Source organism: Lissotriton vulgaris, chromosome 1_1 (genome assembly GCF_964263255.1).
Source record: "Lissotriton vulgaris chromosome 1_1, aLisVul1.2, whole genome shotgun sequence".
NCBI classification, from domain to species: domain Eukaryota; kingdom Metazoa; phylum Chordata; class Amphibia; order Caudata; family Salamandridae; genus Lissotriton; species Lissotriton vulgaris.
The window spans coordinates 1,123,140,643-1,123,167,110 of record NC_141685.1 but is presented as its reverse complement, the minus strand read 5'-3'; the positions used below and the strand labels follow the sequence as shown (position 1 = coordinate 1,123,167,110).

At 43.4% G+C, this 26,468-nt stretch overlaps 1 protein-coding gene across 1 annotated transcript in view; it reads left to right on the top strand.

The window, feature by feature from the left end:
• The window catches only part of DRC2 (dynein regulatory complex subunit 2), a 134,508-nt gene that overhangs the window by 27,566 nt on the left and 80,474 nt on the right, over window positions 1-26,468 (top strand). The window contains exons 4-5 of the mRNA XM_086963723.1: window positions 12,440-12,607; window positions 25,849-26,018. Of these exons, the coding sequence (XP_086819849.1) occupies window positions 12,440-12,607; window positions 25,849-26,018 (338 nt within the window). The remainder of the gene's footprint in view (window positions 1-12,439; window positions 12,608-25,848; window positions 26,019-26,468) is intronic.

Here is a 26,468-nt window from a genome sequence, read left to right as displayed (position 1 = left end):
AATAAAGTCTTGAATACGAAATTGAAAAACTCAACAAGTGTCTAGAACAGATTGAATTCACGCATACCATCAGTGAAAAAGAGATTTCATTCTTGGATGTTATGATTAATACTCAAGACCAAAAAGTGACTACGACACTTTACCGTAAAGACACGGATGTCAACAATGCATTATCCTTTAACAGCTTCATCCGTTGAATCTCAAGAACAACTTACCTGTGTCTCAGTATATGAGAATAAAGAGAATCTGCTCTACACAAGAAGACCTTGAAATGAACTTGGCACTACAGCATCAGAGATATTAAGTAAGAGGGTATCCAGATGAGGTTTTGGATAAAGCTAAATTGAGGATTCAAACGACCAGCAGGGATAATCTCCTTAGGTTGAAGCCTAAAAAACTGAATGAAAAGCATGTTTTTGTTTCAAAAATTTCTACTTCATCGCAGAAAATCAAGAACATTGTTAAAAGGACTGGGAACTACTACAGAATGAACCTGATTTTAATGGTATCTTCACCAACAAGCCAATCTTCGCGTATACAAGATCCAAAAACATAAAGGAGCTTTTGTCTACACCTATAAGAAATACTGAGATTCATCATAGAGGAATGAAAAAATGTCATAACTGCGTGCATTGTTCGAATGTGATTGAAGGTAACAAGCTACATCATCCCTCAACAGGAAGAGAAATCACTTTACAATATGACGGTGATTGTAACACCAAGAATTTGATTTACTATATAAAATGCCCCTGTGGTAAATTATACACAGGCAAAACTGAAAGGAAACTAAAAACCAGAATTTCTGAGCACAAGAGCACGATTAGGAATAAAAACCTTAAGAGTAATCTTGCTAAACATTAGACCGAGAATAATCACAACATTTCCCAGGTCAGGTTTTCCATACTGGAACTCATAAAAATGCATGAGGGGGTTGATCTAACTAGATCCCTCCTCCAGAGAGAGATTCATTGGATAAAATTTCTAAAAACACAAGAACCCGCAGGTCTTAATGAAAAAATTGATCTATCATGTTTTCTGTGATCCTTTCCATTCTAAGTCTGTACACATGGCTGCTGCATGCAATTGATAAAATGTCACTATTTTCCAACATTTGTTTTAATTGTCCATACAATACTGTGTATTTTTCTATTCTACATGGCTTATTCTGTTTTTTTTATTTTTTCCTGTTCCATTTCATCTGATTTTCTTGTCTTATTTCTTCTGTTCACTTCACCCTTTACCTTTATGAGTAATTGGTTTTCACCCCGTTCCAAGATGGCGCCCGGTTTTAGATTAGGTCGAACTTCTGAGTTCGTTGTAAGTATATGATAGTGAGCCTTTTTGGACTTCATGTTGTAGTCTAAGTTTAGATTCTTGGTGCTAGTTTGCATTACATTTCCACGTCCACCATTGTTAGCGGTGTTCTTTTTTAGTTTTGCCAAAGGTTGAGCACTAGTCCGTTTTCAGTCTTTAGAGCCTTGACTTCATAGAGACGCTACAGGAAATGTAGCGAGTAGCGGTTTATCGAATCACTTGAACACGGTCTGTTGGTGAATAGTAGCAGTCTCTCTTTGACGCTTCAGAAGGAGGTAAGACTTTGAGCAATGAGTCTTTGTTTTGAGCTTTTTAGTTTGAAGAGCGCGTTTGTAAAACTGGTGCCCTTCCGTTTGACAGGGTGTGGATCACGGTTGCAGCGATTGGTTTATTCAGCTTGTTACAAGACTTCTTGTGATTTGCATCGTGTAGTAGCTACCCAGGTACTGCAGCGGTGAGATTCTTATTATTATACCTTCAACCTTGTCGAACCAATTCCAGATTTTCATTACTTACACCTGTTTTTCAGGACCATGTTTGTTATCGTTTTGGAATAGTGAGTAAGTGAGAATTTTCTACGCACTGCGTGGGGGATATGGCTCTATTCTATCACTTCATTACCCTATCATTTAGTAGATTCGTCTTCTTCATGAGTCTTTTTTCTATTTATGAATTTTTTTTTGCCATGTATAGTCTGAAGTCACGTCTTCCTGTATTCGAGTCAGTTGACATTATGTTTAATTCAGTTTCAGGCCCCCGATGAAGAGCTTGTAAAGCTCAAAATGCATTGGGCTCAAGAGAAGATTCATCATTTTTGAATGCTTGTTATAAATGTTTATGAAAATATTTTCAAATTGATTTTGGAATGTTTATATGAGAATTTCTTACCAACAACGGTGTTTATAATTTTGTGTAGTAAAATTTGATGACTAAGTGTAGTCAAAGACTGATGTTCATTCATTCATTTTTGTGAAAACTGTTTAGCAAGTAGTGGTGTTCACCATATACTATACCAAAAAGAGGTATAGTGTGTAGTGAGTCCAGTGGATCTGAGGCGGGTTAAATAGATCACACTAATGCTCTATTTCGTGGTAGTGTGGGCAAGAAGTAAAGCTTATCAGAGAGAGGGCTGTGTTAATGCATTTGTTGTACACACAGTGGCAATAAATGAGACAGGCACTCAATTAATAAATCTGAGACCCAGTTATAAAATTAGTACTTTGGTATATTTATTTAATAAGAGCACAAACTTTTATAGAAGTAAATACGTTTAAAAATAAAAATACATTTCAGTTTCAGAAGTGGAAACAGTGCTTTTTTCAGTCTTTGTAATATTAACCTTTGGGGGGCAAACAATAATCCGGTTTTGCAGGTAAATACACAACTTACAGTTCCAGTCTTCGGGGTTGAGATCAGCAGAGGGAAAGTTCAGGCAATCAATCCCAAACACTGCATCAACAGCAGGCACAGGGGCGCCGGGTGCAGAGGTCATATCTGGAATTAGGGCCCAATGTTAATCAGTGGAGACGGGGGTGCCTGATGACATGCTGCTTGCAGGTAGGCAAAAGTGGCTGCTGGGCTCATGCTTTGAAGGTTTAGGCAAGCATGGGGGTGCCACAAGGCAGCACCAAACGTACATCCCCAGTGTCACAGTGGCAGCCTGGTGCAGGGTGTAAACGATGTGTCAGGCGCCCAATGCAAGTGAATGGAGTAATTTGGCCTTGAAAATAGGCTAACCGGAGGCTGCACGAATAACACCAGCGACAGCAGAGGTTAGCTGGGATGCTGTAGGTCATAGGGACATAATCGGTCGAGCTGCTCAAAGACCCAGGGGATTCGGGTGCAGGGGTGTCCTTGACGTCAGGGGAGCTTCTGAATTCAGTCTGCAGGCGTCATTGTGGAGTCCAGGAGAGGGCAGCCAGCACTGGACTTGGACTCAGGATCGCTGGGGAACTTTTTCTGGATCAGTGGCCCACCTGGACACCAGCCAGGGGCGTCAAGTGCAGAGTGGTCAGAGATTGCGATTCCGGAGGGCACCAGAGTCCTTTGTGTTGATTTCTTGTGTACAGAGCTTCTGTCCTCTGGAGTTCTGGTCTTTTCCAAAAGCAAGCAGTCCTCCACGGGTTGTGAAGGTCACTGGCTTCAGGACAGGCGTTGTTCTCTTCACAGGGTCTTTGAAGCTGCAGACGGGGCTTGTAGGAAATAGCAGGTAGGAACCAATGGGTTCCTTACCTGGGGTGTCTACACACACTATTATGCCACCCTCCTGTGGCGGGGAGCATAGCCCTAGCTCTGATTGGATACGTCTCACCATATTTATGATGGTGGGCAATGAAAAATGTGTTTTACTTTGTCTCCATCTGGGGGTGGAGTTGGTAAAGTAGGCACACTTCCTATTCTGACTAAGATTACCAGCGGATTCTCCCACGCAAAGGAGAGTTTTGAACCGGGGGCTGCCATCTGCTGCTAGCAGCAGAGGCTGGGTGGTCGCATGACAATGGCGGCAGGCATTTGAAGCTCCCCTCTTGAGCACTGTGCACTTCCTGGGGAGGAGATGTGACACCTCTGCCCAGGATGTGCTTTGTTTCTGATCCTAGAGAGTGGGGGCTCTCAGCCCAGGGGTCCAGAAACATTTCTGGTGGCGGCAGGCTGCCTAAAGCATATTTCAATAAATCCCACACTGGCATCAGTGTGAATTTATTGAGAGAATTAGTTTAGTACCAAAATCTCCTGTGTTCAAAGAAGCCATCATGGTGCTTTGGAAATCGAGTTGTCGAGTTTCCAACCCATGTACTCTCTATGGCTTCCCTGGTACTTGCAATATATGGGAATAGATCTAAATATTGTAGGGGCATATCTGCTCATGCAGATATGCCCACACCTGAGATATAGCGCATCCTGCCTTAGGGCTTGTAAGGCCTACTAGAGGGGCGACTTACACTTGGACTTGGTTGGCATGGCACACAGGCTTTGTGACATGTCGACTTTGTAGTTTTTGTCTGCACGAGGGCATGCATGCTGCAGTGGCAGTTTGCAGGGCCTAGGTGAGGAGTCCCTAGGGGACCCTCTTCAGTCCCAATGCCCTAGGTACCATGTACTAAGGGCTTACAGGGGGCCTGAAGGGCCAATTGTGGAACAGATTTAGGGAAGAAGCACTGGCACAGGGGACCTGGATGGCAGGGAGCCTGTGCACTACAATAGATTCCACATCATTTTTCAGGCAAAAAGTGGGGGGCTATCCATATCAAAAGAGGCACCTCCTCACACCAGGCAATGACGCTCCGAAAATAGGTGCCACTAAAATTCACACATTCCTATTTGCAGATGTAACTCTTTTAATCTCAAACACCTGCTGCACTTCATGCCCACCTGGATCGTTTTTTTGTTGAGTAAGGGGACTTGAGCTAAATGTTAGCAAAACCAAATTTATGATGCTCAATGCGTATAAAGCAGTAAAAATTTCCATTACAGAGCAGAACGCCCTGCTTGAGCAAATGGAGGGCTTTGTTTATCTAGGAGTGAGAGTGCCTCACAAATTTAGATGGATGCCACACATAAGTAAATCTGTACTTCAATTAAAACAGGCAACCAGGGCTGTCCTTAACCCCTTCGACACTCATGACGAGCTGGGCTCGTCATGGTGTAGCCTTCTCATACACTGATGACGAGCCCAGCTCGTCATAAAACAATATAAAAAAGCAAATCCCAGCACAGGAGGGGAATTGCCTTAGCAGCCATGGAGTTAAGCTATCAAAAAGGATTACATTTAGAAACCTAGCTCCTGCAATTGAAATCTACAATATCAAAGCCTAAAGTTAGGCACTCTATGGCTCAGAATTGTGGGTTATATTAAAGAATCTGAGCTCATTATGGTGGAATTTTTTTTTTAAAGTCTCTCTCAAGCCTGCACCTCCCCACCTGCCTTTGGTACTGGATCATGGAAGGTACCCAATATTCTTCACTCTGAGGCTAAGACCGTTGTTTTAGTGGCAGAGACTTTGGACCACTGAGGAGCTAGAAGCATATAGTGCCCACTAAATGAGCTATTAGGATCCAGGGAACACACAAAAAAATCCCATGGTTAGGGTTAGGGGCTGTGGGGAAGCGGTCCAACGTGGCGGACGCAGTTTAACCTAGCTCTGTAAGCCCAATTAACATCCTTCATCATCCTGCCGGTAAGCGGTCATTTTTCAACCGCCTTACTCACCAGGAAGCTGCTCAGGGCCCTGGAATACATCCTGCCGGTCTCCGCGTTGCATACCCCCCGACGAGAGTGAAGAAACGGCATCGGACGATCCGAGGCGGTGACACCTAGGAGACGCAGTGGAAGCATGCCCTGCCATTTGTGCGATCCGGTGTGGCGGAGCTGAGGACGGACGCCTTGGGCCCCTGGTCTGTCTCCTGGGCCTGGGTGAGTGACGGTCATCCTCCCGGCCCGTAGTGAACTCTGGGAGAGAGACACCGGACCAAGACGGCGCCCGCCAGAGCGATTTGTGGGATTCCTGGAGTGCTGCGGCCTGAGACTATGGCCGGTGGTGCAGGGAGAGCCGGAGAAGGAGATCAGCCCTCCCGGCGTGAGTCCAGGCATCCGCACCCGTGAGACACCACCTCATCGAGGACATCATTGCATCGGAGGCAGGTGAGGGGCTGGGAACTTCAGGCGCCCCGGGTCTACCTCGGCAAGGCCGCAACCGGGTTTGATTGGAGGGAATCAACCACTCTGCTGATTGTCCTGATCTTAAAGAACACTCAGTTTTACCTCCACACTCAAGTCCTTAATAATTCGACCCTCAGCCATCGAACATGGCATTAATGGCAGGATAAGGAGCTATTGGGACCCACGGGGGAAAGTGGTTATCATACCCAAATGTCACAGTAGTGGAGAGAGGAGTGCTCAGGAAGGCTCTCTTGCTCACACCTGGCAGTGATACATCAGGGCGACACTGAGTAGACCCAAGGGACAAATACTGTGAAGCCAACCCCCTGGTGTGAAGACATCGGCCTACTTTTAAACACTATACACCGCTGGACTAAGGCCACCTGGATAAGTCCCCCCTGGCAGCAACAACGCAAGTAGAGAACTCCGGGAGTGCCCATTAGAGGTGAGGGGGGCGCCTCAACTGTGGAGCCTGCCTGGCTAGGGTCCGGTGCGGCTTGTGGTTGAGGAGCGGCACATGTGGCCGGTGCTATTGCTGAATTCTACCATGCACTCTACGCTAAACGTGAAGTCTTCTTGGAATCCCACATCGAAGACTTCTTTAGGGATATATCACCCGACCACTGACAGCCGCCCTAGATAGCCCCATTACACTGGAGGAAATACCTTCAGCGCTCATGGGAATAGCTTCCTGCAGATCACCAGGACCCAATGGATTCCCTAGTGAATTCTTCAAGATGCATATAACGATGATGGGTTCGCAGTACCTCACAACCATAAAGGAGGCCCTTACGGCCAAATGTCTACCTCCGGACTAGAGACATGTGGAGATAGCGGTCTTCCAAAACAGGGTCATCCACCGGAATCATGTGCATCCTTTCGGCCCATATCTTTATTAAATATTGAAGCCAAGATACTCGCTAAGATATTGGCGGATAGGCTGATACCACACCCTTCAGTCTTGATCCATCCAGACCAGGCTGGCTTCATGCCACAGCGTGCGACATGCCAAAATATATGGAGAGCTTATGATGCAATAGCCGCCTTTGATAGATTAGACAGACTAGCAGCCTTACAACTAGTGGATATGGACAAGGCATTTGATTCAGTCAGCTGGACCTACATGTTTATGTTATTGCGACATTTAAACATGAGGCCTAGATATATAGCATTATTCAGACTATTATATACAGCCCTTACGGCTTCAATCCGGGTTGCAGGGGCGATGTCTTCCCGATTCAGCCCGGAAACTGATAGGGGTGCCCCCTTTCCCCTTGCTCTTTGCTCTGGCCATCGAGCCCCTGGCGATCTGGGTGAGAGAGGATGCAGACTACCAGGGTTTTGAGTGCACTCCTCCCGAGATCTCCAACCGTTTAGTGTAGAGTGCATGGTAGAATTCAGCGAAGGCACCGGCCACATTTGCGAGATCAATGATCATCGCGCCGGTGCTTGATTTAATCATGGGTATTTGTGTCGGTTTCAGGACTATTGGCACAGTGTATGGAGCATTTTCCTGACTTCTACCCCCATTGGTAGATCCGGCTTGTGTGGCCTGCCATATATATTTTTAGCCTCATCTAGTTGGATGCATTGATATCTTCTCTGCAAGATTCCTTCTTGGCGGTGAGCGCCACCCCCTCTCACTTTTGTGCTAACTCTTCTCTTTTCTGGCATTTAGCCACTGTACAATGGCCTATGTCGAATCCTCGGATGGTTGGTTTCATAGACTCCCACAATATAGTAGCGGATCCCACCGTCCCCTCGTTCATAGCAAGATATTCCACAAGGATTTATGTAGGCCCACTCTATAGCTCGGGTTATGCAGATGACATGGCGATAGCAGCCAGCGGAGCACTGGCTGTCTTGGCCCCATCTCTATATGTAGTTGGACTGGGGAATGGTCAGATAGACCCCTAGGCAAGATATCCACCCCTTTCAGTCGACATGTGTGTGCAGATGACATCCTGTTTTTCATGACGGATCCACATCGGACTGGTCCCAGAATACGACCGATCATGCGTGTCCCCGGAAGCTTGTTTCCTTTCCAGTAAAAGAATTGGCTTGGTAGTTTGGTTTGCCCTGTAACCATGATGCACTGGGCCAGGGACAGACTAATTTGCATGTAGCCAGGTTCTGAGCTGGGATGGTGCAGTGAGCTAAAAAACGGTGATGGATCAAGCCCTGATCTCTCTACTGGGTAGGAGTGTTCTGCTTAATTCTGATACTCTGTCCATCACCACCCCCTTTTCTGAATCGTTTTGTCCACCATAATTGTGGAAGGGTATGCTCAGACATGAGTCCCTTGCTCACTGCACCATCAGGATTCAAGCAAGCCGGGCCGAAGACGGCTGTAATGCCAGAAACCGGTCCCTGGAAGCTTGTTTCCTTTCCAGTAAAAGAATTGGCTTGGTAGTTTGGTCTGCCCTGTTCCCATGATGCACTGGGCCAGGGACAGACTAATTTGCATGTAGCCAGGTTCTGAGCTGGGATGGTGCAGTGAGCTAAAAAACGGTGATGGATCAAGCCCTGATCTCTTGACTGGGTAGGAGTGTTCTGCTTAATTCTGATACTCTGTCCATCACCACCCCCTTTTCTGAATCGATCATGCGTGTCTTCGGGGAAACTTCAGGCTTATATGTGAATGTATCTAAATCATTGCTGTGGCCGCTAAGAGAATCAATGGTGAGCAGTCGGCGGTCAGATGAACTTACAACGTCTGCAATTGGTTTTACGTATCTGGGACTTTACGTATCAGATAATCAAACCATGTCCTGTGAACGTAACCTTGCGGCAACAACTGAAAAGGGAAAGACCGAGATTAAAAACTGGTCGACACTTCCTCTGTTGCTGTATGGAAGATCGGCTATCTTTAAGATGGTTAAGATGGGGGGGCTACGGCCAGGGTGGCCCTTCATACTTGCACACAATCCACTTATTGCGGATTATCGCCACAGCAGACATGCAGTCCTACCACGCCGCTGCACACCTGTAGATACTGAAGGAATGGTGGTATGGGTCCAAAGAGGTCCCGGCGTACAGGCTCGAACAGTGGCTCATGGGGGAGCTCTCTATACATTCATTCTTATATAGTAAGACTGACCCCAAAGATCTCCCCCGCGGCGATGAGCAACAGGCCCTCAGTAGAATCGGTTGGTGGGGACGTCTAACAAAAGCCACTCCACTTTGGCAGAATTGTTTGCTTCCACAGGTCACTGACCTCCTGGGATTCAAAAACTGGGACTGAATTGGAATCTCTACCCTCGGAGATGTCATGAAGGGAACTGTTCTAAAATCTTTCGAGGGCCCCTAAAGGCTTTCTTATGCCCCAGTTGCAATTCTACATAAGGGGAAAAAAGGTTAGCAACAAGTATCTTAATTACATCTTCTGCAAGTACCAGGACAGCATCATAGTTATTTAATTAATAAACAATGTGCATCATAATTAATAAAAAACTAAATTTATAACAGTTTTTGTGGTATATCAACAATTCTTTTTCTTTTGATTATATTTTATTGCACTTCTGTAAGTTCTTACAACTACAGCATGCCCCTTACCCATTTAGTAAAGACCTGACTACTATGCCAGAATTTAGCCCATTAGAGGGCAAACTATTGATGGAGGGATCTATGGGATCATAACATTTCCAAAATTTACCAAACCCTAGTTCCAATAGTCCTACAACTTTAGAGTCCCTGAGAGCAACATGGGATTATATTATCGGCCCAATTGATGACGATGACTGGGCGGAGGCGCTCCTATACCCACGCGAGGCCGCGGTCTCGACCCAACTTCACCTCATCCAGTTCAAATATTTACACAGAGTGTATTACACCAGACATCGGACATTGGGGCCGGGCTGATTACAGCTCCGCTTTGTCTTCGATGTCATGTGGAAGAAGGTACCTTCATACACACAATATGGTTGTGTCCAGTCCTAGATCGTTTCTGGTATGGGGTATTAAACTGCCTGACAGAGGTGCTAGCTTGGGACATACCGAGATCTCCAAAATTAACACTATTGCACAGTACAGACACTTTAGGAGGAAACGGGTACAAAAGACACTTGTTGTTCCTAGGTCTCACCCTAGCAAAGCTAGACATTGCCTAACTTTGGAAAGCAGAGACCCCGCCCCGAGTGGCGCTATGGAAAGCAGGTATTGATTTTATTATGGAATTAGAACTCCCTGTTTTCATAGCTTTGGGGTGCCCGCAAAAGCATACCAAAATATGGGCAAGGTGGACCACCTATAGAACCATACCCCTGAAAACGCATAACGAGGCAGAGGATCAACTAGCTACAGAGGTGATAACATAGATATGAGGACAGAGAGTCTATCGAGTCACTCATGGATATATCAAGTAGTTGCATGACCTATATTAAAAATATGTACAGGTTCTAGGCATAGTTAGAGTTATGTTTTTATCAGAGCTAATGTATGGGGGAACTTCCTGGACTCAGAACGCACATGGGGAACAGAGAAATAATCTCGATATATGATGTCTGCTTTTAAAGATGTGTGGTCACATCATGTTCAAATACCCTGTACTGTATTCATAAAACCAATCAAATATGTTATAAAAAAACAAACAAGGTTAGCCTATATTAAGAGTATGCTTTATAATTTAGATCTGCATTCTCTTTGGGTCCCCCCCAGAGGATGCCTGTTCAATATCAAAGCAGGTGATTAAAGAAAGGCTAAGGGAGGGCTTATTGATAGAGGAACTAGCAAGCTGCAAGTTGTGTAGCTGGACTGATAGATTTTTAGATCATAAAAATATTCCTGAACTTGAGCCATCCTTTGATTCTATTCCAGGTCTTCTACTCAAGCAGCTGTATCTAAAATGTAGATATGGAATCTTACCAACCCTTATTTTGACTGTGAATTGGGGAAGTACAGTTTGTGCATGCACTTTATGTCCCACATGCATGCTAGACCCTGAAACTGTGCACCCTCTCCTTTTCTTTTGAACGGCATATTTAGCATCTCACACAAAATGGATAAGAGCTGTGTGCCAGTGGCTAAGCTGCAGACAGTATGAAATTGCACTCAGAATCTTGAGCGCTGATACTAGAGAGATGATTGTCATTGGCGTAGCCAAATTTTTACATCCCGCTTGGCTTATACGCAAACGATTCATTTGAAGAGCTGCAAGTTATTCAGTAAGCAGTAAATAGCCTGCAGCCATTTTAACAATAAATGACCATTGCATGTGGGAAATTTTTCTTCTATCAGTTGTATATCACACCAGAATGTATCATGTTTTGTACCTAATGAAGACCAGGTTCTTTGGGCTGATTACGATAGTGGTTGGATGAGAGTCCAACCGCCATCGTTGCAGGAACGGGACCAGCCGACAGGTAGTCAGGGGTCCCGCCCACAAAATTACTGTCAGACTGCCATGGAGGCAGTCGTAAACATGCCTCTTTGCATTGAGGCTTGTTCTGCGCCCCAGAAAAGGGCCACAGCATAAGCCCCAATGCCAAAAGGCATGTTTGTAAACATCCCTGCACCCTGTGGCAGGCACCATGCGGTGCCTGTCACATGATGCAGGTAAGTTTAGGGGGCACCATAGGTGCCCCCCAGGGCCCATAGCGGAGGGCCATGGGGGACAGGGACCCTGCTAAGGCCCCAATAAAGCCTTTCCGCCAGCCTCTTCACGTCTGAAGAAGCGATGTGAAATGGTTGGCGGAAAGGTGCATCGTAATCCCCATTGCGGTGCCCGTGATGCGACAGCCTCCATTGTAATGAAAGCGATCTGACCGACCGCCTGATGGGCTCCTTGAGCCTGTCAGAAGCTGTCGGTCGGTCCCCGGGGCAATATAGTGCAACCGACCACATAGCAATGAGGCGGTCGAACCACGGTTATAGATGTCCCTGGTACTGACACCGACAGCACGTCTGTATCGGTCCCACCGACATCGTAATCGGCCACTTCGTGTGTAATATTTCTGGATGTTTTTTTGCATTTTATCGTTTTGTTCTACAACACTTTATTATAGATTTTAACTGATCTAATACAGACTTAATATCTGATTGATTCCACCTATTAATCGCTGTCCATTTTTACAACAGCATGAAGGTTTTCCTTTTATTTTTTTCGCATGTTTATTATATATTTTATATTTAAAACAGTGAAGTGTATGAGATTTTTTGTATGTATTTCTTTGTCTTAATTATTTTATGTTTGAAATATCCGAGATAAACAAATTTGATGATGATAGGGACTAATGAATGTCTGAAACACAGTTTTTTCCATTTAGTTTAATTTTGTATTGATGTGGCTTAAAATGTCTCAGTACCTGGTTATTAATTCAACAATATGTGGTGAATAATATTGATTTAATATCATCATCTGCTAAAAAATGTGCATATGTCTGCTTCTTAATTGGCATTTCCATGCTGCGTAGCTTAGTCCTGCATTGCTAAGTAATTGCAACGCTATATCATCATCTTCTCCTCCTCTAGGACAAGCTGGCCAAGGAGGAGAAGAACACTGCTATCAATCTGAATAAATTGAACGTGCAATGGAGGAATGTTTTGCGGGAGGCCAAAGCCAAGGAGTTGCGCAAGGATATTGAAATCCTGAGCCAGACTTTTGAGAGGGTGGTGGACTGCAAGGACAGCGTCATCCAGGTGAGACACAGCTATGCAGAACTCCATAGCCTGGCAAGGTGATCCCTTTGCTCACAGGTGGGAGGGTCTCGTACAAGGTGATATTCTAAGTTAACATAAACCAATAAACCTGAAGCCGGGACCATGATGGGGCTCTACTCCTAGGAAGGGAGGGGGAGACCTTGAATCACCGGGCCAAGGGATACACTCTTCCTACTATAATCCGGACGAACAACAAAAGGGTATCCCCTGTCTGAATACAGGGGTTTCCTTTTCAACTAAGTACCCAGTCGGATGTCACAGACAAGGAAGAGATTCCTTTTCTTTTGGTAGATCCTCACCTATTCTAGTAGTGACATGCTTCATCTTCCGGTCTCATCCTGGTCCTAAAAACCAGGATGGGCTCGACCATATTCCAGGGAGCACTAAGAATATTTTTGTGATCAAGGTACCTCTAAAATATATAAAAATACCTCATACCAACCTCGGTTTCCCTTTAATAGTGGTTGTTGGGGCATAGTTAAAAAATATCAATTGAGGATAAGGATATTATGGTCCTCTGACCCAAATAAATAGACATGTTTCAACCCCTACACTAAGGCCACTTGGGTCCAAGGCTTTCGTCAGGGCGTCAATCATACACTGCCCTGGATACATATTCACTCCATCTGAGAATGCATGCAGTGCTACCTAGCATGTAAGGTGAGTATTTACTTGCCTTTCAATAGTGTGAAAACTTCATTTCTACAGTTTAAAGAGCAACTGTTTGTCAGCAACGGGATAACAAAGACGAAAGCAAAGGATCAGATATTTTAATGTTCCTTCAATATTGGTGATAATATTGGTGATAATATTGGTGATAATGACCCAAAACATCTCATGCTGTGCTAATGCTATGGTGAGATTGACACATGCAATTATGCAACTGTGCTGAATCCACACACACTACTTTTTGTGAATACTAATTGTGTCACCATTTGTGCTTCTTCATTTATGCCTTAAAAACAGCCAGCATACCATGCACAAACGGTAGAGGTGGTGCTTTTTGTGAAAAGCATCCACGCATTCTCACTCAAATTGATGGATTTACCCTATTTAGGAATCCTTCCAAACCACATGGGAGGAGGGTGTAGCACGCCCCTGTAGTTACACAATATAGGCGTTTGTCATCAACAATGGGAAACTGTGTTGAAGAGGCATGTATTATGAAGGGTACAAGAGAAATGAGACAGGAATCAGAACACAATATCGTTCAAAGCTACCACTCTAGCATGAAAGACACCGTAAGGCGGGGGATGCAATACTTCCTCAGGGGTAGCATGCTGCTCGTAACCTATTCCAATTGCCCACTCTCCCCTGGTTCGCCGTGCCTGCATTTTGGAGGGCTGATCTATAAAGGCATCTGTATGCATGGTGCAATGTGGCACGCCCTCTACCCGATGACATAATGATTTCCATCGGGGAGAGCGGGTTCATGGGAAATGGAGTTCAGTCTGCATCTGGATCGTAGTTGGATTATATTTTGCTACGAGTGCAACCTTTAAGAATCGGTTGGCTATTATTGTGTCACAATGGCTATAAACAAGAGGATACTCCCTGGAAATGGAGTCCCGTCCCTGTCCAGATTGTGGTTGGATGGTAATTTTGCTATGAGTGCAACCTTAAGAAGTGGTGCAGACAAGAGGAATCCCCAGAGTCTAATGTATACATGTATATATAATCTTGTTATAAACCAAGTCTGGTGGACCATGATTTCTGAGAATTGGTTACATTGGTAACCTATACACATGGTATAGGACTTATATAGCATCAGGGTATACACTGGTTAGTTACTCAATGACCAGGAGACGCTGCCCTCCTATGTTCATTTCTTTAAAAGAATCTGTATGAACATAATCATATATAGTCTAGTGTGAAGCTGTCCAGTGATTCCACAGGGTTTCTTCATTGAGGCCTACTTTATGAGTTTTTTTAATCTGTAAATGTACAACAGTTCTTTATCCAACAGTGTCCTGGTCATGTCATCACTATATATATCACTCTTTCTATCATGGTCCAGTATATCGCCCAGTCCTTGTGTTCTTTGTCAATATAGTGTCCTCTAAATTTAGTTGAAGTTTTTCTACAATGGATAGTGCTGCTGTGTTCCCCAATTCTGATCTTAATTTGTCTAGTTGGTGCTCGCTACAGCCGTACATATATAAATGTTTCTGGTTTTCATCTCTATGGACCGTAGTTTACACAGTCACTCAATTAGCCTGACCACATTTTCTAAATTGCAATTTGTGTGTGTACGTTGGTCCCAAGGACTGGGAAAGTCTAACACCAAAGTTTTGGCATGACTAGTGAGGGGAAATGCCATACATTGGCCACAGGGATAGTGGCCTTAGACACTCCAGAGAGCATTTTGTCTAAGGTGGTCTCTTGTGGGTCTGGTGTAAACTGTTTCCCTAATGCTCTTATTCTTTTTTTTTTTTAAAAAAGCTTTTTTTGAAGGACAGTTGGTTATAGGTGAGAATGCGTCAGTGTTTAATTTATGATCTTCTCAACTTTGTTAGTAGACTCATTATGTGTACTGACACAAATAACGGATTTATTCTAATTTCTTCTGCTGTTCTCCAATAAGACTTCTCTTGGGTTGTTCTGTGCTCTTTGTTTTCCTACACAATAATCTGCCCAGGGTATTCTCACTCTAGTAATTCCTTTGTAAGGGTCTCTGCTTCCCTGTTGAACTAGTTGATCTCAGAGCAATTGACCTTCTGGAAGTTTCTCCCTCAGGGCTAGAAGGTGTGCACTTTTAAAATGGCGTTTTTGGTTTAGTATAGAGCCTTGTAGACAACGTAACCCATCTTTGGCTTGGATCGTTATATCCAAGAAAGAGACTTCCGGATTATTAGTAGTCATGGTGAATTTGAGGAAGGGGTTCCGGTCATTCAGCCACTCTAAAAATCTGGTGGCTTTTTCGCTGTTAGACGTGAGGAAATATGTACCAGAAGTACCACCATAAGTACAATAGGCGAGTTTCAGCGTAAATCCAACAGCATGAACTCAGCATTAACATAAGCATTAACGTAGCCCACACAGGCACACATTCAGACATTTACAGTAGAATAGAAAGCCCAAAATGGTCCCACCATTTGCTCCAGATCTTAGCAAATATTATTCAGCTCAACCCTATGCCTCGTGTTGATAGTCTCAGTTAACTTTTAGACCCTTATTTTCATTTTGGCAGAAAGGGTACTCATTCAGAAATGAGGCTTATGTACAGTTTGCCATATTACAAGGCATTAGTCAATGGCACTTTAAATATGGTGGATGGGGCATCCAGCATATATTGAGGGAGTATCTTGTCAGCCACAGCCTAAATAAACCTAATGTTCTCTTTTATTTTACTTGCAAACATCTTAGAAGGTTTAGATGGAATCGGTTCACTAACCCTTCGTGGACCTGGATTCAGACAGTAGCTGTATCCATGTTTCATCAGTCCTTTTTGTTTCTACATGCGTCCACGTTTATTATTCCTATCTGAATGTTTTTGCGGCCTAGTTTGCCTGAATCATCAGTGTGTCTTAGGTTGTGCCCGACTCAATATTTAGTAATTTCATGCCTCTGCCTTGCTAGTTTAGACCTACTGCAGACTTTCTTTTAGCTCTCAACAGAATGCAGAATGGGAGGCTCCAGTGAGTGACAGTTCCCCACTGTTATGTTGCTACATCACAACTTATTCCATAAATGGCTTCTTGGTGGTAATGAGGCAGAAGCCCAAGCATGTATAACCTCGGCCTGTTATCTCTTCAGATTATGGATGGCAAGAAAATGGGTTTCAACCCAGTGGCTGAAAGTTAAATGATTGTGAATGTGCTCAATATATAGGAGAGATTTGTTCTAAAGTTAGCCCGTTAGTACTGAGTCAGCATGTCCTCTACTTCTGCTTTTTCAAACCTTTGGCATGACAGTACATGAATAACTGAGTGAAGAGCAGTAGCGGGTTAAAGCGTGAGAATTTTGGCAGAAAGAGGGGGTCTTTTTGGTGATCACCTTACATACAGTACATAGGCATTTGAACTCCACACTTTTGGTAATCAGGGGCCACGTGATTCCCACCATTTCAATCCTAGAAGGGCTCGGTTGGCTGCAGTTTGAAGCTGCTGAAAATTGTGCATTAGGTATTTAGTAAATCTCAATTAGGAGCTACTGACATAATTCAGTGGCACTCACACAGTAGCATTATCATGGACAGCAATTGATGAAGGAAGTGCAGATATTTAAAAATGCTCTTATTGGTAATTATTTAAATTAAAATGTTTTGTGCTATTACCAGACGCAGCGCCAACATCATATACTCATAATCCATCATGATTTCTGAGTTTTTCACCTGCTATTTTGTCATACTATGATTCAGAATTGTTACTTTAATTTAGAAACTTGAATTTAACACATGATACATCAAAACCTGAAGACTCCTTCGTTGGACCAGAGTTCCAACGGCCTAGAAAACGGCAGGACCTACACGCAACTCAATTTCCATTTTCCTTCAGTCAATTATTTTCTAAACCTATTTCTCCAACCCATATCAGTTGTTAGGAGAAACAATGGGAAATGTGACTTAATTTCCATGAAAATGTGAAAGAATTTAAATAAGAACTGCAATAGTTTAATGACAGGGTCCATGTGGATATTAAAAATGGTGGCGAACAGAATGGATCCTGATGAAGGCACATGTCATCCTCGTTTATTGAGATTGGAGAAAAGGTAGAATAACAACCTGTGTTCTGCATTTTAAACTGTTGGAACCTCTTTGGGTTCAGATTTGGAATCCCAGATTCCTTGAGCCTTTTCAGGGGCTGCATGGTTGATGATATCAAAGCCTAAGAAAAGAAGTGCTCCAACATGGCTTCTGCCTGTATCTCTTTGGGGTATGGCTGTGATGGCTGAGCCAAATGGAAACCTGCCTCCCCAGTGTTCAGAAGTTATTGCTGTACATGGCTGATTTTGTGGTTAATAAGTAGTCCTTCCAGAGTGATTACCAGCATATTATCCTTCACTTTTGTGGCAAGTGAGTCTCACTTAATGCGCGGGGAGAGCCCTGATGTGGGTCCCATGCTCTTGGTCCCATTGAATTCAATGGGATCCTCACCAATGAGGCCCACAAGGTCGAAACCGGTCCGGGAATGCTTGGGTTCCTATCCAGTTGGGATGTAACCCAGAAGTTCTGGCTGGACCATTTCCTTTGGAGTAGGACCTAGATTGATTTGTATATGGATAGTCCCTGTCTGTGATGGCTCAGACACAGTAAAAATGATGCACTGCATTGTCTCCCAGAGTGATTACCTGTGGCTTAGATAAATTCATGCATGCCATCATTCACTTTTTTTGCCATCCCCGGGGTCCTACCTTAGTGCCAGCTGTATTCCTAGGCGTACGCTTCTTGCTCTCTGTCAGTTTATAACAGATGGTTTTTCTGGAAAAAATCTTTTTGTCCATACTCTAGGACGCAAGATGCAAGATGGCATGTCATGTGTTGTACAACTTCTGCCATTTTAGTTTAAATAGCTTGGTGTCGTGTACACCGAAAATGATAGCTGCATGACACACAAATAGAAGAGTGGGACTGCAAACGTGAGATGCTCATGAGGATATAGTATTCCGTTGCCAGGAGTATTTGTATCACAATAGAAGATGATTCTTTTTTAGCAATAACTGGATACCTAATAATCATATGTGGCCTACAGAACTTAAGAGATTTTTTTGAACTTCTCAACAGACTATGCAATAAAAAGACATTAATTGTTAAGCGGGTGTTACCTCAGGTAAACTGGAGAGATTTATACTGAATGTATATATGTAGAGTTCTGCGAGGGGTTTGTGAGTATTCAGAAAAGAATTGGCGCACAACAGGTAGTGGTTGAGTCAAGAGAAATGTTAATTGTGGTTGGTGCAACTGGTTCAGAGAGAACCCTAAACTCTGAAAATAAGGGTGGAGAAATTCCTGCCTTGTGGTTAATTGTAAGCAAAGTCCGATGCACACAACAAAGTATGTGTGATATGATTGATCACAACCTCGTAGCAAGGATGGAGTCGTACAAATGTGTTCTTATTGTGTCGTTTTATTGGAATACATATAGTTAGAACATGAGCCCAGCTCTCATGTTCTAACTATATGTATTCCAATAAAACGACACAATAAGAACACATTTGTACGACTCCATCCTTGCTACGAGGTTGTGATCAATCATATCACACATACTTTGTTGTGTGCATCGGACTTTGCTTGAAAGTATATATGTGTTGATGGCGCGTAGTCCAAATAAATATTAGCTTGATTTGAAATGAAATATATGAACCCTTTAGACGCTATTGACGGAACCGTTCCGTCACGCCCCACGGGTGGGCTCTGCTCATGACGGAACGATTCCGTCACGGCCCGCTCGCCGCGCCTGCGCGGTGCTGATTTCGCGCCTGCGCGGCACGTTTCAATAAGCGGGCGGGGCCGTGACGGAACCGTTCCGTCACAAGCACAGCTCACCCGCGTGCCGTGACGGAACGGTTCTGTCAGCCGCACAGGTGAGCCGCGCGACCCCCGCGACCGTTAGCGCTGTGGCGGAATAGCCGCCGCAGCGAAAGTGTTAAGTAGATGTTTATAAAACTGATAATTAGTATCTGTGCCTTTTAGCATTCCACCACTTCCATCCCTTGCTCAGTCTGCTGTGGAAATAAGCTCCTCCTCACTGATGGGGCCAAAATGGCCAACGCCAGTCTGGGGTTTCTTGTATTCACGTTTTAAGGGGATGTGGCTTAGCAGTTTGAGCTGGACCATCCCTTTTGGGAGAATATGTGACGTTATTCCGCTGGCTTTTACAAGGCAGGAAATCACAACGCAATTGTTACAACAACCGCGTAGTGATTCCGCATACCTTTACTCCGCAAGTTGGAACAACGACTTGCAGAGGGGGGCGCTGGATGTTGGAATGGTATAATTTACTATTCTAACTCCAGTCTGTGCGGACACTAGGGAAGGTGTTGGATTTTAAATCCAACACCAACCCCCCCCCCCCACCGCAAGTCGTTGTTTCGACTTGCGCAGTAATGGTATGCGGAATCACTACGCGGTCGTTGTAACGACTGCGTTGTGATTCCCTGGCCAGTAAAAGTTTCTGGGTAAACATTGTTTATCCTTTTGGGGCAGAGCCAAAACTGATTTGTATACTGTTGACCCCTGTCCGCGATAGCAAAGATAAACTAAAAACAAGCTGGTGATTCAGGTTAATTCAGAATTCCACCCATCACTTTTTCTGCTGCCTCATTAACAGACTCCTTCCTTCAATTACCCGTGAGGGCAGATTTTAGATTGGCTTGTACTTAGATATGTTAAGTGGATCGGGTTGTAGCTATTGTGATATCAAAGGTGTGACTGTAGCATTCCTAGAGGCTGGAAAAACACAGCCATAAGTAAGTGAGGTATTCAAGATGTTACAACTACAGAGGACTGAGATTGAGATCTCTGCAAATACTTGTATGGCAAACATCTTTGCAGGGAACCCATTGTTTTATAATTTCGCAATACTTATATGAAATATAAAGCTGTTTAAAGTGCTTGGCTCAAATCTGTTCACTATGAAACTTTAGTGAATATTGGTTTCATGACAATAAGGCTATGTGCTGACTCTAGGATTTGACAACCTTGTTGGGAAAATATTAATTTATAAAATTCCATAAAGAGTACAACTAATAAGTAATATAAGTAGAGACAATATCAAACCTATTCTGATGGTGATAGTGGGTGCATGTTGTGGTTTTTAGGAGAAAGATCAAAGAAATAAAAAAATGAACAGAGTCCTGCATTAAGTCTCATCATAACTTCTACAAGCTAGGAAGTATCATTAAACAACAACTCGCAATGCCTCAATTATGTTTTGGATCCAAGACTGTCTGCAGATTGAGATCCTGCCTCCTTTGATTTGCCCTGCATAATTAAGAAGTGTTTGTGATTTCAATTTTCTCTGGCTTCAGCCAGAAGCATCTTTTTGTGACGTCTGTTGAGGACTTTGTCTGCACCAAGAACCCCCATCAGTACTGTTTCCAGTTCTAGATTTTGATGTGGCATCCAATCGCGCTCTTGACATTGCACTTGAAGTTTGCTTCCATTGAGTTAATTGGACTTATACACGTGATAATATGTTTGGTTGGGTTAAAATCTGGCTCTAGGATTGGAAATATTATCTCTGATGACATGGAGCGAGCTGTTCACCCTATATGAGTTCCTAATGTGGTTAAACAATCATTAAGCACGTTTTTATTTCACTTTCTCTTCCTGTTTATTTAATGTGCTGGAGCATGGAGGCTATGTTTGACTAAAGATGCAGAATCATCTGCAGAATCATCCCAGTGCTAAAAGAAGGTGCTTTTTGTTCTTTGATTCATCGAGATCCAACGAAGAAACATTCATAAAATCAGTTACCAGTTAGTCAATTAGGGCTCTCTGGGTCAGACAATACATGAACTGATTTCTCGTATTAAAATGAACTTTTCTAGACACCACAGAAGGCCAACAATTTCACACTCAGTTGGACATGTCTTTCTGTATCACATTCACTCTTGAGGAATGCTGACGTCTATTTTTTTTTTTTTTTTGTTTAAGAAATTTTTATTAAGCATTAAAACAATGATACAAGAAACATGTCATGAAAAATTAGGAAAAAGTACATATGAGTGTAATAATAATTGAAAGACATCAATCTATAGAAATTTATATAGAGAAAATAAAGGCATGTAAAGATAGAAAGGAGAAAGAAGAAAGGAAAGGAGTGAAAAGGAGAAAAGAAAAGGAGGAAGGCAGAAGACAGGGAAAGAGAAGAGGAGAGAAAGAGGAAGATAAGGAAGTAAAACGAAGGGATCATAAGGGACAAGGAGCACGCGGTAAGGGAGAAGGATTAGAAGAGAGATAGGAAGTAAAGGGAAGCCATAATAAGTCAGATTTAATTTTCAAAGGGATAGAGGTAGAAGAGGCAATAGAAATTCTATGTTCATCACAGATATAATTCCACCATGTGTGGACCGAGAGTTTAGAATTGTCTTTCCAGCACGATAAAATAACTTTAAATGCAAGTGCAATAAAAAGGTCTAACAACTTAGCAGAAGAAGGTGTACTAATATCAATATCATCAGCTAAAGAACCTAAAAATATGTGTATAAAAGACAACTGTGAAGAAAGAGATAACATTTTCATACATATATTCCAAACTTCAGTCCAAAAGGATAAAACTGGGGAACAATAATAAATTTGGGATGCTGACGTCTATAAACAAAAATAACACAACCTATGATTTCCAAACCACGAACACTATTTCTACAGAATATTATTTATTATTATTATTTATTTCATTTTTAGAGCGCAAACAGCTACCCACAAAGGGTTTCCCGGTGCATTCATGAGATGATTCTACGATGCTACAGTCAGAGAGCTGCTTAGATGTTAAAGAGCCAGGTCTTTAAGGCTTCCCTAAAGCTCATATAGTTGGTCTAATTTTTTACTGTCATTGGCATAGAATTCCACAGCGTGGGTCCCAAGAAAGAGAAGGATTTGCCGCCCATGCGCCACAGCTTGGTTTTGGGGATCACAAAGTTCTTCGCCGTGGCAGACCGAAGTGCACGTGAAGGGCAGTATGGACGTACCAAAGTTTGGAGATATTTTGGGGCTTTTTTGTAGCGATTTTATGCATAAAGCAAAGCTTAGAGGTAGGAGTAGTGCTAGGGATTTTACATAACAGTCTGATTGCTGCATTTTGAACTGTCTGTAGCCTACAAATTTTGAACTGTCTGTAGCCTACGAATCGTGGCTTTCTTCGCCCCTAGATACAGTACATTTCCGTAATCAAGCCTCGAAGTGATCAAAGCATTGATTACAGTTTTCTTGGTCCATTCTAGCAGCATCCAGCAGATCTTCTTTGGCCATTTTAAAATGGCAAAGCATGTAGCAGACGTTTTTACTGCTTGCTGATGCATATTAAGGGAGTCATCAATAATGATGCCCAGATAGCGTGCTTGCATCACTGGGACCGGGAGCAGGCCCATTTCCTGTGGCCAGTGTTGAGGGCCCCATAACTCCTTGTTTTTTCCTAGAACCATCACTTCGGTTTTCTCTCCATTTAATTTGAGAAAATGTTCTTGCATCCATCCTGCAATTTTCATGAGCCCACGTTTGAGTATAGAGGGATTGTCATTATTTTCTGAGGAGAGTGAAAACAGCAGCTGAGAATCATCAGCATAAGAGTACATTTGTAAACTGGATTCTTCCACCACCTTTGCTAGTGGGCTCATATATAGGATAAATAATAACAGACTTAATATAGAGCCCTGTGGTACTCCATGCTCGAAGACCTGAATGTCTGAACAAGCTGAACGAGAGAAGACTTGAAAAGTTTGTTCCTTTAACCGAGATTTAAGCCAATTTAGAGCGGGCCTCTGATGCCTAATAAATGTAGTGTCGGCATTAATACAGTGTGTGATACCGTATCAAATGCGGCACTTAGGTTTAAAAGAACAAGTGCCACCGTTTTGCCTTTATCCAACATACAGCGGATATTTTCAGTAACTCCTAATAGGGTTGTCTCTGTCGAGAAACCCGACCTAAAACCTGATAAGACCAGAATACATTTTAACCCCTTCGATGCGCATGATGAGCTCAGCTCGTCATGAGGCACGGTTGAGCTGTGCTGATGACGAGCTGAGCTCGTCATGAACAATGGGATTTATCAATCAATCAGCACAGGAGGGGAAAACCATTAGCAGCGATGGTGTTAACACCTGATATAGAGTAACACCTGCTTCGCAGAATCTGATTTTAGGTGTACACTACACAAGCACCTGCCTCTGATGTTCACATCCTATCGCTCACCCAGAGAAAGAAGTAATTCCTTTGAGTTTAATGAACCCCTTGTCTTGCACCCTTCTCCACCAATATTAGTAACACTGTCCTCCTGTACATTTCATCTGATTACAGTACTGCATTCAGCCCAAATCTGGATTTTTCTGTGTCCACCCACACCACTGGGGTATGACAGAAATTTATGTTTGCAAAAAACATATTTTAACTTGCTGAAATGCCCGCTAGTGATGCGGTTTTACCACAGTACTCCTTTTAAACCCGTGATTTCTATCTCTGGAGCTCTTTGGTGAAAAGCACCAGGATGTTGGCTCATTGCTAAATTTGCCCTATTTTTGACAGAATGGGGGTTTGGCATTGACTGGTCCTGGCCTTCTCCTTGGAGGGCCTATCAGCAGGGTGTAAGGTGTCGGGCCCATCTTCGCCAATACCAAAGGCATAGCCCTCTGACAAGCCTATGCAGAACCTCTTCAATAGCATTGACATCTACAATACACATCTGGGTTGGTGTCACGTGTAGCTTCTCGTTGGCATGGACAGCTGGGATTTGTAACATGTCAGCGAGTGAATGCCACCATTTCTCCAGCTAGTGCTCAGTGCAAACTTAATGATATCACCATCCTGGCTGAGGGACACTTGATCTAGATGCTCCTCTTGACTACTCAAAGGGGACTTGCACTGAACTCTACCTTTGCAGTGGTTAGAAGAGGCTTGGACCAGGCACTGTGCTTACAGTGGTCAGGGGGATCTTGGTTTGCACTCTGCGCTCTCTCTGCTTAGGGGATCTTTGGTCAGACTCTGTGTGCTGTTGTCAATATAAGCTTGGTCATAACTTTGTGCTCTCGCTTATCAGAGGAAGCTTAGGCCAGACTCTCTGCGAAAAGAGGGAACATGCTCTCCGAGGTCAGAGGAAGCTAGTCTACACACTGTGCTTGCTGCAGTCAGAAGGAGCTTTTTCTGGGCTTGGTGCTCACTACGTTGTTTTGGACAGGTGTCAACATCTAAAGCAAACGTCCTTTTTGAATGAGAAACAACAGACACACCCAGTCAATGGGATAATAATGTTACTTTAATAAGTAGCAGTAGTAATTTAATGAAATAGTGGGACTACTGGTGAGATCCCATAATAGGACATTTCCAGATGTTACATAAATTCAGAGACTAAACGATCATTAACATGTGAGTGAAGACAGCAAAGATGAAATCTCCTAAGCCCCTTTGCATTGAGACTTGACCCCTGCCGGCTTCCTCAGCCTGAGGGACAAAGGATGAACAGTTTGGGCCAACGCAGCAATATGCCCTATCACGCTCACGTACATAGTGTTGTAAATGCTATAACTCACCATCCTTTATAGCTTATTTGTTGGCAATCATTCTCATTGATCCAATGTGTAAATCTTTCTGATTGGCTTCAAGCTCCTGTGATCTGGCTGTATGACAGTTTTAATCCGATGCCCATTTATTATGTCTAAACTGCAGTTCAATGTATCCTCCTGTCATCTTGTGAAACCAAATATAGTGCTCAAAAGGTCCTATGACATGTTTCCCTTTTTATCAGTGGCGCAAATGTAATGTCCATATCAGGGAATGTTGTTTTGTCCCCAGCAAAATCTTTTTTATTGAATTTTAAAAACTTCATAATAACAAGTTTACCATCGAAATCTTGACAAATTTATATATATAGAGGAAAGGTAACTCCAGCAATATATATTTCTTGTTTTCAAACTCCTGGGCAAGTGCTATGCTAGTAAAAGCTACATCTGAAACACTGGCAGCAAATGCAGTTTCTTTTCACATTTGCACACAAGCATCAACTAAACTAAGTTAAGCCTCACATGATAATGTCATCCTCAAACTAAGCGCTTCATATTATACGGTTCTCAGAGGACGCATGATCTAGACTTCGAGTTTGCTGTTATACAAGCTCACTTGGTTCAGATTCTGTGCTCTCGAAGGTCAGATTGAGTTTAAGCAAAGCTCCGTGCTAACTGTAGTCAGAAGAGGTTGGTTTGGAGTATATACTTTGTGAGGGTTAGCAGGAGTCAAGTTTTTTCTGGACAGAGAGAGCTTGGCCCGGAATATGTGCTCTCTGAGGGAGGCTGTGCTGAGCTCTGTGCTGAGTTCAGAGCAACCTTGTTCCCAACTCTGTTCACTTTAGTTAGTGAGGGCTTGGTTTAGACTGTCTGGCCACAGGCCCTATGTATTCATTGCTTGCTGGGACCTGGGCTCAGACACTGCTCACTGTGTTGTAAGTAGCTTGGAGTGAAGACCCTTGCTCAGGGAAATACAGCCTATGTAATCTCAATGGTCTCGCTCTTATGCATGATTGTGATCAGCTGGCTGTGCATACATGCTGTATAACCTCTTCTGTATCCATCAGTCCCTCGCAAAGGATCTGCACGAGGCTGAGGAGCAGTATGCACACGCACTGCGGAGTCACCTCCAGAACATAGACAATCTGATTCACCTGCAGAGAGAGCGGCTACAGACGCTGGAGGACGAGTACAAGGAAGAGCTGGAAGCTATGCAGAACGAGTTCGAAACAGAAAGGTAGGAGCAGGTCAATTTGCGACCCAGCATGGGAAGAAGGAGGGCACCATCATAAAACAAGAACACTCAACCACATGCAGTTTATTGAAACTCAGTAATCATCATACAGTTCTCAGCTGCTCGCACAGCCACCAATAGACAATCACATAGCCGACTATAGACCTTTAGACAGTTCCATCGCTTGGTTCCCAATAGACATCCAACATCCCCAAAATGTTGTCCCCCTAGGCTCCATCAAAGTGTCAGTTAGTTCCATATAGTCCTTCACACAGCCCTAACTGATATTCATCAGCTCCCAATATCCCTTTTCAGCAGAATCTCAGAAAGCTTCCAAAAGACCAGATTCAATCTTTACATCTTACAATGCCTCTGTTTACTCTGCGATGACCCCCATAACATACCATGTGTATTAGTAAAGTACACGTTCACCCCCAAAAGGGCATCTTGGCG